Genomic DNA, 20,044 nt, shown 5'->3' on the forward strand with positions numbered 1-20,044 from the left:
ATATATATATATATATATTGGTAGGTATAAGTAAAAGGGAGCATGGGATAGAACAAGTTTGGAGATTAACAAGGCCAGTGTGTGGCTCTGAGTTTTGTCTGCCAACCAGAAAACATAGGTAATTTAATAGTCCTGAAATTAAATATGGCATGTAATATGCACATTACAAATTTGACATCATAAACCAAACTAAATGTCTTTGCCTCAACAGTTAGGATTGGCATTCTTTTGATATAAACTCTTATTGTTTGTTGTTCTTTGTCACATAGCAAAGCTCCCAAAAATATTGATACCTTCTACCATGTTTCCCACTCTTAAATTTGTTTAAACATGTATATCTCTGTCGTAAATCCTTTACATTAGCTTGCTGACCTTAGCTAGTTGATCATGAGAACTGTTCTGACTTAGCAAAATTGGATGCAGTCAGTGACTGGATTCTGTGCCATACCATATTTTGTTATTATTATCCAGTTTAGTACTCATTTTTTCTCACTTCTAAGTTGGATTGGCATTTGCAGGTTTCAGCAAGACTAACAAAATCATTTGAAGAAAGAAGACAAGGATATGCTAGTGCAGATATAAAATTATCACTGCAAAGTACATTTCATATCTCACTAGCATAAGTGTTATGCATGGCAATATGTAATAAGCATTTATGAGTACCATCTTGAAGTCTTAGCATCCTCATCTTTATCAAACCATATTTTTTCCATGATCAGAAATCACAGAGGAACGTGGTCATGATGAGGATGTCTTTACTGTTACGCCAAAGGTTATTTCGATTGAGGTAATACAGTATGCTTTTTCCTTGGATTCTCTGTGCATTTTGTGGAATCTGTTTTTGACTTATGTCTGCCTTTCTCGACAGATAGGCAGTTTTACATTTTTGAATGTCTTTTAAATTGTCTTTGATTTCTCATTTTGGTTCTGGTTTACTTTTTGAAAATGTTGCATCCTTTTTTCCTCTTATCTTTCCATTTATTTATGTTTAGTTATGCATATAACCCGATTTAGTGATTTTCTTGGCAATATTGCTCCTTATAATTTCATCCATCCTCTTCATTTTTTCAATGCATTTATGTGAAAATTCCAAGCCATAGGTGACTAATGACCCTATGATCTCAATTAAACAAGTAATTCATGGAATTTAATTAATGTTGAAATTAAATTCAGGCCATAGAATCAATCACAGAATAGCTAGAAATAAATAGTGAGACATGATACATGCTTCTTGTTATCGATGCTACTGACATCAGTCCACAAAAATATGAATGTATTAGGTCTAGAATCCCCTTAGACCTATGCCTGGCTTGGGAAAGTAGGCAGCCCTTGCATACACCATGCTGCTTAATACTAAACTTTGGAAGACTTGTGACTATCTCCCTCAGAATAGGCAATGCCTTGTGATGCAGGGGGGGCCCCATTCTCGTCTGCCACAACTCACACAAGTTGTCACTATTATGCACCAGTGCTTGAACAAGTTCACCCTGCAACTTGTACAAAGTACCTTCTCTAACCCCTATTATCTGATGAGCTTTAACTGGGTTAGAATCTTTCAGCTTCATTGGGACTTGTTGGTTCTTGAACTCAATTGCAAAGCCCTTATTGTCCATGACTAAAATTGAAACCATATTCTTCCTAAGACCTGCAACAAACAAGACATTATCAAAATCCAAGGAATTACCTTACTTGTGCTAGAAAGGAATAGTACCAACTTTTGCTATTTGGTACTTGGCATCATCACCAAAATCAATTGGTACTCCTGAGTTCTGCTTCTTCAGACTAGAAAACCATTACCTAGCTGATGTCATATAATTGCCCACATATAATACATCCTTCAAAATCACATTGGTAGAAAGGCATGATAACATGGAGAAATCTTTCTTGAACTTGCCATAGAACTTGTTCATTTGGGTTCTTGTAGAGACTGCTACATGCTTTTGCTGCTACTTCCCTTTACCCTTCTCTTGACACTATGACCGTGCTTATGACAAAACGAAGCGGTTGATTTTATTCAAGTCCTTTCCTAGCTGTGAGGTTAACTCCTCACTCTTTCCCTTACCCTTGTTGAGTCTTTTACCTCTTTCCTTATTTCATTGTCCAAATCGAGCTAAGTTCTCATCACCACCCTTCTTGCTGTGCTTTGACTCTATCCGAGTCTCCTCCTTGATATAGTCATCCCAAAGCCTCTCAAAGTTCGAAAGGTTCTCCTAAGCACAAATATTTTTGGTAAATGCTTCATGTTACAATAAAATCTAGCACCCTAGTGCAAAGCCTCGCTAGGTAACCTACACTAAGTGCAGTAATGAGTGTCATCACTATCACCTCATGTTTAAGTAAGGATGAATATCTAATAGGAGGGAGGCTTCCGTAGTAGATCTTAGGGATTAACTTAGGCTAAGTACGCCCTAGGGGCTCTATAATGATTTTCCACCAATAATAAGGATAAGAGCTAGGTTACCAGGATTCGGTGACAGATACGAATTTGGATCTGGATTCACTAAATTTTTTAAAATCTAGGATTTGGATACGACAAGGATACGTCAAGTACAAAAAATATAATAATATTTTTAAATTTTTAAAAAACACTTTGAGTTCCAAAATCAAATCCATTTATAAATCCCAACATTTAGAACTGAAACCATTAGATATATTATAAATATGAAGACTGAAACATTGAAGTGATGCATCCATGATCACTCTACTAATATCATAATGTGCAGTAGGTTTAACTACATATCCTCAAATGGATCAACATTCTCTTCTGCATATTGCAACTCTACATCATGAATAGATGATGGGGGTCTTGCAATGTAGGAAGTTGCATCAGTAGGTTGGACTAGTGGTGGAACAATATCCTCAAGTAGGTTGAGGTGAGTCATGGCATTCAGTGTCAGGTTAAAGTCAGAGATCTCAGGCTCCGCATACCACATCCTGATTCCTGCTTGAACCTTTTTTATACTCTGGTTCAACAAGTGATAAAAGATGGAGGTTGGAATGAACATACACAAGATCCTCAGCCTTTGCCGCTCCCAACTTGTTTGGCTTCATTGAATGGATGAAGCCATATGTATTCCAATTCCTCTCAGCTGATGAGGAACTCTTGCGATAACAACCTCGTGGCTAGAGTCGGGAGATGAATGTTATCCCCACCATGGTGTTGAGAAACCAATGCTAGTAGGAATTAGGGTTTTTGATTCCTCTTTTTCATAATTACTTGTGTACTATGTTGGATTTTTTTACTTCTTTATTAAATTATGTTTCATCAAGCAATTACCAAACTATATGTGTATGAAGATCACAAGAACACGAGACACAAGATGTAGGCGAACATCCAGAGAAAAACCCATATGAGGGCAAAACCTAGTCATAACTCTTCCTTCAGTAGATTCAATGACAAGATGAGATAATCCAAGACTCCTTGACCTAGACACAAACTTCCACCCATCACCAAGTCAACCCTTGCTTCTTCTCCAAGTGATAACTTCCCAACAGCAACTTCGATCTAGAACTTTGACCTTGCAATAGTAGAATTTCGTCCTCCCTACAACAAAACTTCAACGTGAAGTAAAATTCAGATTTTTGATTCCTGCAAATGCTCAATAACTTCGCATGTGTGAGAGATAGATAGCCCAAAACTTCGATTTTGTCTTTCCCCGCAATCTTCTTCCTTCTCTAGCAACTTCATACTTTTTCTGCCTATCTTTCTTGTGTATCAAACTTGTTGACTGAGTGGTGCAAAATGATCGAACTGCCTCTCTATATATAGTCTTTTCTGTGGGTTGAATTGCCCTAATGTAGGCCGACTTCATTAGGATAGGGCCGATTTGATGTGGAGGTGTCAAATGACCTATTTGACTAAAAAATAATCCTTTTTACATGATAAAATCCACAAGAAGGGTCTAATAAAATTGAAAATGACTCTATTGACTCAATATAAAACCTAGAAGCCTACAATGGAGGCTTTGACCTAAAAATGAAGACCCAAGCATGAAACCCACGCTTTAATAAGTCATTTTAATGATAATAAAATTTCTTTTGACAAATATATTAGATTATACAATTATGAAGAGCGAACCTAGTTACATTCTTCAACACTCCCTCTAAACTAGGGAGGTATTCATATATATAACCCTGGTAAGGTATCTACTCTGTGGCACTAAGTGTGCCATATATATATGCAAGTACATGGAAGATCTCAAAAACACATGAACTACGAATAGTTCAGGCACACTCAGTGCCACAGACTAGATACCTTACCAGGGTTATCTATCCAGGTGGGACTAAAATGGACTAAAGCTTTCAACCGTTCTAGGTACCATCAGGCTTACTAACTAACCATCAACCAATGGATCTAGGTGCGTATCCGAGTCAAAGCTCTAAGACCAACGCCATCCTCCCTCTTCAGGATCTAGACATCAAACACACATAGGCCGGTCAAATGTCCTCCCAAGCATCTGCCATTAGATTCTTCATCTCTCCTTATCAACTAAATCTACAATATCAACCAATCCTAGCATGCTTCTAAAATACTCAAACTTCTTATTCGGAAGAGACTTCGTCAACACATCAACTACTTGTTCATCTGTCAGAATATAATGTAGCTTTACGACCCCATTTTGTACCAAACTTCTAATGTATTGGTACTTGTAGTTGATATGCTTCGTCCTTGCATGGAATACAGGGTCTTCAGACATCTTGATGTTGCTTTGATTACCACAATTTATTATAGTAGGATCCAGAGGCTTCCCAAACAAATCTGGCAAGAGTTTTCTTAACCAAAAAACTTCCTTTCCTACTTGACATGTAGCAACGTATTTGGCTTCGACACTACTTAACGCAACGGGATATTGTTTTCTACTCATCCACGAAATCATTACAACTCCAAAACTGAAACATCCACCGGTAGTTCCTCCACCATCAGTCTCACTACCACCCCAATCCGAAACTGTAAAGCCTGTCAACTTAACTTCCTTTCCATCTTATTTTAGGCAGTGATGTATAGTGCCACTTAGATATCTCAAAATATGCTTAGTAGCTATCCAATTGTCATGACGAGGCTCCAACTGAAATTGAATAAGAATATTTACAATAAAACATATATCAGGTCTTGTATTTACCAGGTACATTAGAGATCCCACCAACTTATGATAGCTAGTAGGATAGATGAGACTGGAGTCGGAGTTTCTCAACTTCTTAAGATTAGTGATTGTGAAATTTTTATCTATTGCAGCAACTGGAAATTATTCCTCTAACTGAAAATTTAATTATGCAGTTTATTTGCTACGACAAACAATGAATAAAATCACAATTGGGTTTTTCACCATAAAAATACTGTGGAAAATAAAATACTGAAAACTGAGAAATTCTAGCACACACAAGAATTTTGATAGTTATTTTTGGATAATTGTCCCCGGAAAAAACCCAATGTGGGAAAACTAGTGCAGCAGATGAGGGTTTTATTATTATTCTTCAGCGGAAATTCTGAGTACAATAATTTAGATGCCCAACTGGCAGAGCTTAAGTTGGCTCTTTGAGAATTTCAACTTTTCTTCCTTTGCCTCTTCCGGGGACTGGAAACCTTCCTCCCGGAATGTTGTTTCCCTCCTCTTCCACGTGCTACTCACCCCTGGCTCTATCTTCTCTGCTGAGCTACTGTTATTGAGAAAATTGAACTGCTTGGGCAACTGAGTATCTGCATTAATATATTCTCCATCACCACATCGACCTCTTACAATCCACTGTTGGAGCACCAATGACCAAGATTGGAACTTAATCAATAGTTAGGATCATCTCTGGATCGATCCGTGTGAGTTTCTAGATGATTTTCACCTTATCTCAATTAGTACTGATTAATTAACCATATTCCCTAAGTTATAGACTTAAGAAATATTAAAGAAAACAATTAATAATCTAATTGAGACACTTCTCGGTGGAATTTCCAGAAATGATTTCCGGGTTTTGGAGATTTCATATATTTGAGACTCTCCACCAAATTTCGTGGCTAGAACACATCAGATGCTACAAAACCTAATGTTGATTTGGGGTAGCATCGGATGTGCTCTAGCCACGAAACTTGGTGGAAAGGCTAAGGCACATGAGGTCTCCAATACTCAGAAAGGGTTTGGGCAAATTCTAAATTGGGAGATATTAAAATAATTAATATTTTAAATGTAATTCCTAAGTCTAAACTTAGGGAAAATAAAATATTAATGTGAATTAATATCAAACTGTATTAGAATGGTTCAAGAGTCATGGATCAAGCCAGATTTAATCTTAGTCGTTGATTAGGGACTTAATCTCGGCCGTTGATTTGTCAACAAGAAAAATATAAGAGGAGGCTTGAGGGTCACTTGGAGAACACATTGAGGGAGACTAGTTAATTCAATTTCTGGAGCGAGGTTAGCTGAGAAATTGAACTAGTGGTTTGGTGAGTAGTCAGGAGGTAGCAAGTATAGAACATACTCATAGAGACGAGAGATTAGTGCAGAAGTAGAAAAGGCAGACACAGGCCCAGAGGGAGCCACGCAGAGGCAACAGAGACTGCGCAGAGCCAACAGGGCCCGCGTCATCCACGTAGAGGCTATAGGAGTGACGCAGAAGGCTAGAAAGGCTACGCAGAGTCTCAACAGGTTGACGCAGAGGGTTTTAGGCCACGTAGAGGTCAGTAGGGCTGACGCTAAGTTCATAAGAAGTGCTGAAGAATTTGTCTATCTGTGGGTAAGCCAGTTTGGCACCTTGTTGTACTAGAAAATTGCTGAATAATAAAAGCCTCCCTTGCTGCACTAGTTTTCCTACATTGGGTTTTTCTGGGGACATTAGTCCAAAATATCTGTGTCAATGTGTTGATTCTTCTGCATATGTTTGTTTCTGTATTACGGTGTGATATCTGCAACATTATTTATTTTAATGTTTATTGAAGTGATTTCATGAATAACTTATGGTGGATCAAGTAGAAAAAGTAAATCAGTTACTACAGTGATAGAATTTTCACACTTAACACTCCCTCTTAGCGAGGAATGTGTTCTAGTGCTACTGCACACCTTGTAGTAGCACCCTGTCTATGTATCATCTTCTGTCATGCTGCTGGCCATACTACCCACCAACCACTGCGCAACTCTGATATTTGCTGCTTCTGTGCTGCTGTTGACTCTACTGAACTGTTGCCAACACTGCATGCACTGCAACTCCCTCTAATCTGTTGCTGCTCCAACTGCAACATCTGCAACTGAAAATCATCCAAAGTAGCTCGTCCCTGCTACGGAAACGGGTTCTCCACCATACCCATTTGTTGTCGACAAACTTAGCTTTGTTGATTTGGGGTAGCATCAGATGTGTTCTAGGCCTCAAATTTTGCAGGGAGGCTTGGGCACATGTATTCCAAACCCAAAAAATGTTTTGGGAAATTCCACCCAAAAACGATTTTATTAAAATAATTAATATTTTTTAATGGGACCTTGAGTCTAAACTTAGGAAATTGTGGGTGTAACTTTTAGAAGAAGATGAAGATCAAGCCAAAATGATCTTAGCCTTTGATTAGGAGTTAATCTAGGCCATTGGTTGTCCAACAAAAAGATATAAGAAGAGGCTTGAGGGTCACATTTGGAAAACACATCGAGAGATCAAGAGATCGAATTTCTGAAGTGAGAAGTTTTTAGGAGGAAATTTTGATTGAGGAGATTTCTTACAGTTGAGGGGCAGAGATAGCATTCGGAGAGAGATTTTCTTAGCCGGAGAATCATCAATAGAGAGAAGCAAAGAGTAATCTAATAGCCCAGACGCAGAGGCTGATGTAGGGCCATGAAGAGCCATGCATAGGCAGCATAGAGGGTGAGAAAGAGTCCGAGATTTTGCTGAGGAGAGTCAGTTTCAGAAGCCGGGAGCTGGGGTGTGAGACTGGGAGGCTGAGAGCAGAGACTCTGGGTAACAAATCAATCAGTAGACTGGGTGACGTAGGGATTGCGTGAGGATTGTGCAGAGGCAATGTAGGGCCTTCCAGAGGCACTTCATTCAGTATCCGAATCAGCTGAGATTTTCTCAGTGATTGTGTGAGGTAATCTCACCAATCTTTCTGCCAGTATTTCTCTCTCTGTAACTGAATTACCCGAGAGGTATTCAGAGATGTATAAGAATTTGCTACTGATTAATAATAATAAACCCTCAGAACTGTTGCACCGTTTTTCCTGCATTGGGTTTTTCCGGGGACATTTGTCCAAAAATAACGGTGTCTATTGTGTTGTATTTTCTTTCTTGATCAGTCTTTTGTTTACGCGTAATATTTGATTAAGTGAAGGCTGTAGTGTATGTATTACAATATTTTCTATAGGAAACTACAAGTAATTTGTTTAAAGAAATTTAACAAATAGGAGTAATATCATCAGTTGCTACAATAGGGGTTCCTGTTGTGGAATTTTCACATGATATGAGAACCAAGTTAAGCAAGAAGAGAAGAGCCGGTAGATCCAGCGCTGAGCAGAAGAGGGAGTTCGAAAAAGTTGCAGGAGGCAGTAGTTCGAAGCTCTAGAGGGTTTGTGTAGTCCAAGCCAGGAGGGCAGATTTGCCAGGGCAGAGGGAGCAACACTGAAGCATCAACATAAGGAGAGTTGGTGGGACACAAATTTTTTTGCAGGCAGTTTGTTTGGCAGAAGATCATCAGAAGAAAGAGGTGAAGCACAATGAGGGAATTTCTTCCTTAGCGAATTCTTAGCCAAGGAATTTAAATTCTCTAGAGCTGAGCAATAGCAAGGGGCAACAATTTTACTAGCTCCAGCAAGGAGTGCATTGGCTAGCCCAACAACAACACAGAGGAGAGAGGAGGTCCTTCGACTTTCTATTTTTTGGTAGAAATGGCAACCCGTGGCTTGAGGAATTAGGACAGGTTGGATGGAGCATCCAACTACGTCATGTGGAAGACTAGAATGTCATTCCTTCTAGATGAGCATGTCTTCAAGACAATAGTCGACAATGTGGTGGCTGAACCAACAGATGTAGATTCGCTAAAGAAGTACAAGGCACAAATGGTGAAGGCCAAGAGGATGATCTTGGATGTAGTCAAGGATCACGTGGTGTGTCACGTTTCTAGCAAAGGCACTGCTAAGGAGATGTGGGATGCCTTGGCCACGTTATATTAGGGATCTTCCGAGCAGTGGAATACGTACTTGGAGCAAAAGGGGAAATCTACGCTCAGATGCAGAAGGAGGAGTGTGTGGATCCATTCCTCATGAAGCTTAAGGAGACCCGTGATGAATTGTCTGCTGCGGGGCATACACCTCAAGATTCAGAGTTGGTTAGACTAGCCCTCAATTTTGTCTCAGATGAGTGGCAAGTCTTTGTCTAGATTATCCTGGGCAAAGCAACATTGCCGAATTGGGATGAGATGTGGGAAGCTCTAAAACAAGAGGAGCTGAGGAGAGACTTAGTCAAGGTTAAACTTGACGAAAGCAGCAACAGTAGGTCAAATCCCAAGGAGGAGGATAATGCAACCCTTTCATCGAAGGGACAACAAGAGCAGTGGAGACATAAGAAGGATGTTTGGAAGATCAAGTGTTTCAAGTGTGGTGAGATGGGTCACTACACTACTCAGTGTCCTCTCATGAAGAAGGACAAGGATGAGAGCATGATCCGAAGGCTGCACCCGCAAAGATCGAAGAGGAAGAGTTTGCTATGACAGCCGAGATACCTTAAGGAGGGAGGTGGGATGATATGGAACTGTAATTCAAAAGAACTACATATGGGCAGGATCCTCGAGGAGTCCACCTCTCAAATCAATACCTTGCTATGGGAGCCTAGATCAGAAGTAGCAGGATGGACTAGTGTCGGATGGTGCTGAGGAGTGTCGGGGAGATAGTTGCAGTGGCTAGGAGCGTCAGAGACTAAACAATGTAGAGCAAAGTTGGCAGCAGTGCAGATGGCACAGAGCAAAGGTCAGTAGCAGCGCAGTATATTCAGAGGGTCAGTGCAGAGACTAGTAGCAGTCAGGCTTCAACATTCACGTGGTATCATACTGAACATAGTTCAGTAATTTTGGATGTTTTTCCATTGCTGATGGAGTAGTAGCAACAATTTGCAATGCAATGGCAGTGCTAGCAGCAACACAGATGTAGCACTAGAGAGGGAGCTGTAATACGGATGCAGTGTTGGCAATGGCAATGTCAGCAACAGTATAGTTACAGCAGGAGTGCAGTAGTTTGTGGGCAACATGTCAGAAATCAACAGTGCAGAGGATGATGCTTTAGAGTCAGAGCAGTATGCAGCAAAAGTATATTGCTAGAGCACATTCCTCGCTAAGAGGGAGTGTTGATTTGGGGTAGCATCGGATGTGCTCTAGGCTTCAAATTTTGCAGGGAGGCTTGGGCACATGTATTCCAAAGAACCAGAAACGATTTTATTAAAATAAGTAATAGTTTTTAATGGCACCCTAAATCTAAACTTAGGAAATTAAAGATATTAATAGGTATTAGTCTAATTGTGGGTGTAACTTGTAGAAGAAGATGAAGATCAAGCCAAAATGATATGAGCCTTTAATTAGGAGTTAATCTAGGCTAGAGCACATTCCTCGCTAAGAGGGAGTGTTAATTTGGGGTAGCATCGGATGTGCTCTTGGCCTCAAATTTTGTAGGGAGGCTTGGGCACATGTATTCCAAAGGACCATAAAGCGTTTTAGGAAATTCCACCTAGAAACGATTTTATTAAAATAATTAATAGTTTTTAATGGGACCCTAAGTCTAAACTTAGGAAATTAAAATATTAATAGGTATTAATCTAATTGTGGGTGTAACTTCTAGAAGAAGACGAAGATCAAGCCGAATGATATGAGCCTTTGATTAGGAGTTAATGTAGGCCGTTGGTTGTCCAACAGAAAGATATAAGAAGAGGCTTGAGGGTCAGTTGGAAAACATACCGAGAGATCAAGAAATCGAATTTCTGAAACGAGAAGTTGTCAAGAGGAAATTCTGATCGAGGAGATTTCTTGCAATTGAGGGGCAGGGATAGCATCCACAGAGAGAGATTTTCTCAACCGGAGAATCATCAACAGGTAGAAGCAAAGAGTGATCCAATAGCCTAGACGCAGAGGCCATGAAGGGCCATGCAGAGGGTGAGAGAGAGTCCGAGACTTTGCTGAGGAGAGTTAGTTTTAGAAGCCGAGAGCCGGGGTATGAGACCGGGAGGCTGTAAGCAGAGACTCCGGGCAGCAAATCGATCAGCAGACTGGGTGACGCAGTGCCTAGAGAGGTTGACGGAGGGACTGCATGAGGAATGCGCAGAGGCAATGTGGGGCCTTCCAGAGGCACTTCATTCAGTATCCAGATCAGCCGGGATTTTCTTAGTGATTGTGTGAGGTAATCTCACCAATCTTTCTGCCAGTATTTCTCTCTCTGTAACTGAATTACTCGAGAGGTATTTAGAGATGTATTCAGAATTTTCCACTGCTTAATAATAATAAACCCTCAAAACTGTTGCACCGGTTTTTCGGCATTGGGTTTTTCTATGGACATTTGTCCAAAAATAACGGTGTCTATTGTGTTGTATTTTCTTTCTTGCTCAGTCTCTTGTTTTCACATAATATTTATTAAGTGAAGGTTGCAGTGTATGTATTGCGATATTTGTTGTAGGAAACTGCAAAAAATTTGTTTAAGGGAACTTAACAAATAGGAGTCATATCATCAGTTGCTGCAGTAAGGGTTCTTGTTGTGGAATTTTCACAAGCTCTCCCTAGAGATTTCGTGAGTATATCTGCAACCTTCTCTTCTGTGGGAACATACTATAGTTGTACTACTCCATGTTCTACACAATCTCTAATGAAATGACATTGAATATCAATGTGATTTGACCTGTCATGAAACATTGGATTCTCAGAGAGCTTTATGCAACTCTGATTATCACAATAGATATTGGTTGCCTCCATCCTCTTCTTGAACAAGCTTACTAGCAGCTTCTGAAGCCATATAGCTTCACATGTAGCTGTGCTGCCTCTCATATACACTGCTTCTGTATAGCTCAGTGCTACTGACTTCTGTTTCTTGCTGCACCAAGAAACCATCCCTGATGCAACACTGAAGCAGTACCTGAAGGTACTTTTCCTGTCCACTAAACTACTTGCCCAATTTGCATTTGTGTACCCACCAAGTCTAATGTCATCACCTTGAGTCTAATCATTTTGCCCCATGAGGAGGCAGAGGTTCCGATCTTGTTCATGATTCTGGTAGCAAGAATATCTCCTAAGAATTGGATTTAGCAAGTCTCATGAATCTTACCCAACCCCACAAAGAAAATACATCATTGGTGTAAGGGTGTATTATCATTGGATTCTCGTTGGTGTAAGTATATCCGGGTGAAAAGGCTATTCAGTCGAATCAATCTATCTTATCATCTGAGGGAAATATCATCTTAGATTCTCATAGGTTATCGTATGATCATTCGTTATAGCGCCGGAGAGCACAAGCATTAGAGCAAGTATCTCAACCCATACTCGACTGTGCGCCAAACATACCTCAGAATATGCCTCGCTACTGCCTAATGTACCCTCTTCGACTCTACCATGAACTGACTTAGGACATTGACTGCGAAGCAAATATCTGGCCTAGCGTTGACCAAAATACATGAGAGACCCAATAAGCTGTCTATACAAGGCAGGGTCGACATCCTTGTCATCTGATGCATCTATCTTCTTCCAGTTGGTGATCATGGGCGTAGACATGGGTCTGCAATCCTGCATTCTAAACCTCTTCAGAATATCTGTAGCATATCTTCCTTGCCCAAGGAAGAAATCCCATCCTTTTGCCACACTTCGAATCCTAGGAAATAGTGCATCAACCCCAAATCCTTCATGTCAAATTCTGCTGCCAGGTTCCTCTTGCAGTCCTCTATGAGCCCTGATGATCCTGTCAAAGAGAGATCATCCACATACAAAACTAGAATGAGTGGCTTACCCTCTACCATCAAATAGTAAAGATTGGGATTTGCGTCACTCTTGACAAATCCCATCTGTTGCAAGTAGCTATCAATCCTACCATACCATGCCCTGGGAGCCTACCTGAGTCCATATAGAATTTTCAGTCTACATACGTGTGTGCCTCTCATGAGTCTCAAAGTGCTTTGGCTGTTCTATGCACTCTTCTTCCTCTATCACCCCATTCAAGAAGGTTGTCTTGACATCCATCTGGTGAATTTTCCATCCCATCTGAGTTGCCAGGGATATAACTGACCGGATAGAAGTGTATCTGGCAACTAGGGCGAAGGTCTCCTCAATCTATCCCTTCTTTTTGTGCATACCCCTCTGCCACAAACCTAGCCTTGTACTTTTCCACGCTGTCGTTTGCCGCATATTTAATCTTATAGATCCATCTTGAACCTACATCTGATTTGTCTTCCGGCCTTGGCACTACCTCCCAAATCTCATTTGTCATGATAGAGCTATACTCTTCTACCATGGCATCTACCCACACTTGATGTTGTCCAGCCTCTTAGAAGATGGAAGGTTTTGCAACCTGAGCCACTAATGCTTGGTACACGTCAGGTTATCTGCGCTGTCTTTTGTTTGTCCTATGAGTTCTAATAAAATCCTCTGCATCTCTTAATGTCCGACGAATCTCTTTGTTGGCTTGACCACTAAACATGGGAGGTTCAACCAGCTCCTCCTCATCTTGTCTCTGTTGCTCCATTTGCTGAGAACTCCCTGGATTTCTTGCACCTGAGAAAATACTGGTACTGGTCATAGTACTCGATCCTTGTGTCTGTCGTCTTGCTTGTCCCACTGGCTGCCCCTGTGGCTACCCCCGCTGCTGGACCAAAGGAGCTTCTGCCGATTGATCTTGATCACCTGCAGGCATCTCACAAGATCTCCTGAAAGCTCGGTCCTCCATGAGCTTCGTGTCTCGCCTTACTACAATCTTTCTATTGCTAGGAGTGTAGATTCTGTATTCCTTTGAGGTTTCGCTGTACCCATCAAAATACTCCTTCTCTGTAGTCTGATCCAGTTTGGTAAGTTTATCATCTGGCACGTGGAAATAACCAACGCTGCCAAAAATTATGAAGTTGCTAGCTTCTGGCTTCTTCCCTGTGAAGACTCCTTCTGGTGTTTTTTCCCCAATGCTCTATTAGGAGTCCTGTTTTGAATATATATTATCATGCTACATGCTTCTGCCCATAGAAATTTGGTTAGATCCTGGTCATATAACATAGCCTTTGCAACTCCAACAATGGTTCTATTTTTCTACTCTGCTACACCATTCTGCTGTGGATTATATTGAGCTATCCATTCTCTCTTGATGCCTTCCTTCGCACAGAAAGCTCGGTCCTCCATGAGCTTCGTGTCTCGCCTTACTACAATCTTTCTATTGCTAGGAGTGTAGATTCTGTATTCCTTTGAGGTTTCGCTGTACCCATCAAAATACTCCTTCTCTGTAGTCTGATCCAGTTTGGTAAGTTTATCATCTGGCACGTGGAAATAACCAACGCTGCCAAAAATTCTGAAGTTGCTAGCTTTTGGCTTCTTCCCTGTGAAGACTCCTTCTGGTGTTTTTTCCCCAATGCTCTATTAGGAGTCCTGTTTTGAATATATATTATCATGCTACATGCTTCTACCCATAGAAATTTGGTTAGATCCTGGTCATATAACATAGCCTTTGCAACTCCAACAATGGTTCTATTTTTCTACTCTACTACACCATTCTGCTGTGGATTATATTGAGCTATCCATTCTCTCTTGATGCCTTCCTTCGCACAGAAATCTGTGAAGTCGTTATCAGTAAATTCTCCACCATTATCTGAGTGAAGTACCTTGATCTTCTTCCCTGTCACATTCTCCACGAGAGCTTTAAACTCTCTGAAACGATCAAAGACCTCATCTTTGGTCTTCAAGAAGTAGATCCAAGTTTTCCTGGAGTGGCCATCAATAAAGGTGACGAAATATTCAGCACCGCTAAGAGCTCTAATGGACATTGGGCCACAAATATCTGAATGTATGAGTCCTAACACTCCATCAACTCTGTTGTCACTTCCGTGAAACACTGCCTTAGCATACTTCCCAAGTATGCATGCTTTGCACACATCATCGTGTTCCGCGCCAAGTTTTGGAACCCCTGTTACCGTTTCACTAAGCATCTTGATCTCCCATTCTCCTATGCCATAACTCATTCAACTCATGCCCACTGCTACTGTCACTGCCTATTAGTGCCATTGGAGAATCAATCTGTAACCAGTGCAATCTGTTACTTCAAACTCCTATCTGTCTTAACTTTTTCCAGCTTGGGTGTTTGACATACACTTTCTTCCCTATGAAGTGAATATCATACCTCTTATCTTGTAACTGGGATACTGAAATCAAGTTCATACCCAATCCTCACACATGCAATACATCTGTAGCACTGGTGCTTGCTCCTGACTGCCCCTGAAAATTTATGGTACCTCTCCCTACTAGAGTACATTTCGTTCTTTTCCCATAGTAATCTGGAAGTCCATTTTCTCCTCTTTGTATCTAGATAAATATTCTCTAATCCCTGTCATGTGAGCTGATGCTCCACTGTCTATATACCAGACTCCCTGTGAAGCTGATCCTGCTAAGCAAGCAAATTCGTCCTCCAATCTGGAAGACAAATCTGAAGTCTCTTGAATGTTACTTTTGTCCATGGTTATGCTGAAAATTTTATAGTATGCTATTCCTCATTTCCACCTCAACGCTGGCTCTACTCTAGAAAATTGTTGCAAAACCCTCTATGTCTTGCTAGACATCTGCCCAATGAAGGCACTGAGTTGCTTTTTCTGCCTCTAGAATCACTCGATTTGGAAGGATCGGTTTTTCTGCCCCTTAGAAAAATTGGTCTTTCCTCAAGCAACTTGGCCCCTTGGCAAAACACTATGTTGCCTTTGGGAATTTCGGCCTGCTGCCATTGCTGAGTAGCGAATTCCTTTTGCTTTGTTTTCCTAAGCTCTCTGAATTCCTTTTGCTCTTCGTTTTCCTAAGCTCTTATACCATGTGAAATTTTTATCTATTGCAACAACTGGAAATTATTCTTCTAACTAAAAATTTAATTATGTAGTTTATTTGCTACGACAAACAACAAATAAAATCACAATTTTGTTAAATTTTGGTTAACATGCTCTTTGCTTAGGATAGTTACTTCAACATTTCATATAGCCCATTTATAAATTTATTTTATTGACAATCACATAAATCGTCATCATATTGATAGTAACTGAAGAAAGAACACAAACGATAAATGTAGAAGGCAAGCCAAGACAAGAGAACACGAGGATATGGCACAAGCCTAGGAAAAAACCCAAGGTGGGGAAAACCCTTGATCAATTCTTCTTATATTAATATCAAATGCTCAGCAGAGAAGTAAGTACAATAATTCAAGGTCAAAATTTGACTTGCCAATTTTGAAGATCAATATCATTGCTTCTTAGATAAATAGATGGCTGTAACATTTGGAGTATACAAATGGTACCCTCCAGGGTTTGTGTTAAGTAATGGTATGTTCTATGCTTATAACAGTTTACTTCTTTTTCTTATTATATTCCACAGATTAGCAATCACATGTACATAAAGTAAAGTGCAGATAGAACATTAAACGATCGACAGAAAACAAGCCAAGACAAGAGACACAAGATGTGGTGGCTAGCCAAGGACAAACCCCACAATGTGTGGGGAAACCCTTTGATCAAATATTTTTTTATCTTCAATAATTCAGCAGAGAGAAATAGTACAATAAATCTGATTGATATCAGCAATAGCAAACCCTAGATCAGCAGCATCAGCATTAGCGGCTTCATCATCAAACTAGGGCAAACGATATCTCACAAACCGATCGTCGAATCAGCTTGATTCCACCACCAAAAGTTGCGGCTTCCAGAGGAGGTTCAAATGAACCTACAACACAGTTCAGATGAGGAAATCTTCTAGTTCACGCAGGTCAAACTTTACTTCAGCAGTTGCAGTTTCAGTTTCCGCAACTTCCGGCTTCAAACTATGGCAGTCGATATGTTGCAAACCGTCCGTCGGATTGACTTGATTCCACCACCAAAAGTTGCGGCTTTCAGAGGAGGTTCAGATGAACCTATAGCGTAGTTCAGATGAGGAGATCTTCTAGTCCACGCAGGTTAATCTTTACTTCTGCAGTTGCAGTTTCAGTTTTGGCAGCTTCCGGCTTCAAACTAGCGCAGTCGATATCTTGCAAACCATCCGTCGGATTGACTTGATTCCACCACCAAAAGTTGCGGCTTTCAGAGGAGGTTCAGATGAACCTACAACGCAGTTCAGATGAGGAGATCTTCTAGTCCACGCAGGTCAATCTTTACTTTTGCAGTTGCAGTTTCAGTTTCGGCAGCTTTCGGCTTCAAAGTATGGCAGTCGATATCTTGCAAACCGTTCGTGAAATTGACTTGATTCCACCACCAAAAGTTGTGGCTTTCAGAGGAGGTTCAGATGAACCTATAGTGCAGTTTAGATGAGGAGATCTTCTAGTCCACACAGGTCAATCTTTACTTCTGCAGTTGCAGCTTCAGTTTCAACAGCTTCCGGCTTCACATGTGTGAGGGAGAGACCCTTTTCTGTGCAGTAGAGAAGAGACTCTTTTCTGCGCAGTAGAGAGAGAGAGATATGATGAGATGAGTGAGTCCAAATGAGGAAAAGTCCTCCTGTATTTATACACAACATTGGTGTTTAAATAGATGCTACTGTTGGGCTTCTGAGCCTACATGAGTTGTAGGTCGGCTTGATAATAATTCCATAATCAAAATAAATTCATATCTCTATGAATACTTATCGGAATCGGATGATCTTTATATCATTCCTACACCTCTCGACGAGAGGAATCTAATAAAAATATTATCAGCCATGAATAAGATGACCCACATGAAGTTTTTCCCTAGTTGCCAATTTTAACAGTTTGTGACATATTGTTGTAGAGGCTTTTGCTTTCTGATTATTTGGTTAGGGCTTGATGATAAGCTGCTACAACCCTTTTCCACAACACTTGGATTCCTTTTTTGGCTGTGGCCTCCCTTCAAGCTAGACTATCCTTATTCCTCTACTGTCCAAGGCTATTTCTAGCCATACAATATTCCTTACGACCTCAAAGCAGAAGGAAGATAAGGCCTATGGCCCTCCTGGACGTTCTCCTGAATAATGCGGTCTGCTTAGGAGAAAAGACTCCACCTCAAACAGTTCCAAACCATGATCAAAATAACCCTCAACAGGTGTGACTCCTCTCTGCTCAAACTCAGACCTAAGATGAAGATAAAAATGCCCAAAACAATTCACAAATGTGCCCAGACCAATCTCGGCCTCTAGCTTGTGGAACTCGTCTCTTGAAGATGACTAGAATGAATCCAACCTTGCTATCATCTCCGTCGCTGGAGATCTTCTTCTTCTGCGACTACTTCAGAGAGGAGAAGAATGATATATCGATGTGCTTGGAATAGACTTGGTCACTTTAGGAGGGAAATTTAAATTTTCAATTTTCAATTTTTCTTGCCTTGATAATGTCATGCCTTATGAAATTTCTTTTGAATGAACAAATATTTTTCCTTATCCAAATTTAGTGATCTTTAGGTCGATTTTGGACCTCTTGAAAAGAGGAATTCAATGCCACAATAATCTTCCTCAAGGAAGCAGACCAAAGTGGAATTTGGCCCTAGTTGCCAATTTTAACACTCCCTCTCAACTAGGGAGAATTCCACTTGTCAAACCATTAGCAACTATCACCATGAACCATCTATGAATCCCATCGCTGCTCTGCTCTGCTGAACACTGATGTAATAATGAAGAAGAATTGATTGAGAGTGAGTCACAAGACTTTACCACTCTCTACTAACAAAAGTCAGTCCAAAGGTAAAACCTCAATCAAACTTGATCCCAGATCAAGTTGAAGAACAACATGCATCCTAGTCATAGGGAGTACAATAATACCTGATGCGTCCATCAGTAGTGCTATGGTCCCTAACCACTTTTCCTAACTCATTGGCTAGATGAGAGGTACTTCCCATGTGTCCTGGACTACATGGGTAGGATGATACTGAATCAATAGCAGGGAAAGACTGTATCACATCCTGCTCACAATAATATGTAGGGAAATGACAAACCACATCCTACAATCACACATCACAATCAGAGATAGGGAAAGGACGAACCACATCCTAACTATGAAAATCACCGAGAGTAGGGAAAGGATGAACCACATCCTAAATATGAAAATCACTGAGAGTAGGGAAAGGATGAACCACATCCTACAAACACATCACAATCACATGTAGGGAAAGGATGAACCACATCCTACCGACATGTCAATCAATAATCGTAGAGAATGAGCATCTTACATGTGGGGAAAGGATGAACCACACCCCACTGACATGCCAACATATGCCTATATGCATCTCTCACTGGGGTATCCATAGGAGAAGGTGAACCACTCATACTGCTCATATGCCATAAGAGAAGGTGAACCACTCATCCTATGCATATGTCGTCAGTAGCAGAAGGTGAACCACTCATCCTACATACACGTGTCTGCAATCGTAGGGGTGTAAAAAATTCCTTAAATCGGAATCCCCACTGCAACAACTGATGATATTTCTCCTACTTATTAGATTTACATGAACAAGTTATTTGCAATTTCCTACAACAAACATCGAAATACATACATTGCAACCTACACCATTTAAATAATTTACCGAAACAAGAAACTGAACAATAGAGAAAGATACAACACAGATGACAGTTGTTTTTGGACAAACGTCCCTGAAAAAACCCAATGCAGGAAAAACTGGTGCAACAGATCTAAGGGTTTTTATTATCAAGCAGAAGTTATTTCTGAATACAACCTCTGGATGCCTTGCTGACAATCTAGTACAAAGAATATCACTCGGCAGAAGAAACTAGTGAGATTACCTCACTCTACACTGCAAATCCTGGCTGATCCGACAGTTGAACCAACGAGTTCCCCAACTACTTCTGCACTGCCCCTGCGTGGGCCTACGCCAACCTCTAAGGCACTGCGTCACCTCTACTGGGAATCGATTTGCTCTCTGGAGCTGATTCCAACCC

The 20,044-nt window shown here is 40.6% G+C and overlaps 1 protein-coding gene across 2 annotated transcripts in view; it reads left to right on the forward strand.

Moving 5' to 3' along the window:
- LOC149200939 (shikimate kinase 3, chloroplastic-like) overlaps nucleotides 1–20,044 on the forward strand; it is a 302,762-nt gene that overhangs the window by 224,343 nt on the left and 58,375 nt on the right. Inside the window, exons 8-9 of one of the 2 annotated variants that reach the window (XM_089402825.1) lie at nucleotides 519–597; nucleotides 720–787. The exons of the other annotated variant lie outside the window; for it this stretch is intronic. Coding sequence (XP_089258951.1) covers nucleotides 519–597; nucleotides 720–787 — 147 coding nt within the window. The remainder of the gene's footprint in view (nucleotides 1–518; nucleotides 598–719; nucleotides 788–20,044) is intronic. 2 annotated transcript variants of the gene reach the window in all.

This window comes from Pinus tabuliformis, chromosome 2_1 (assembly GCF_031772625.1).
Source record: "Pinus tabuliformis cultivar Carrire ecotype Pingquan chromosome 2_1, CPIR1, whole genome shotgun sequence".
In the NCBI taxonomy this organism is placed as follows: domain Eukaryota; kingdom Viridiplantae; phylum Streptophyta; class Pinopsida; order Pinales; family Pinaceae; genus Pinus; species Pinus tabuliformis.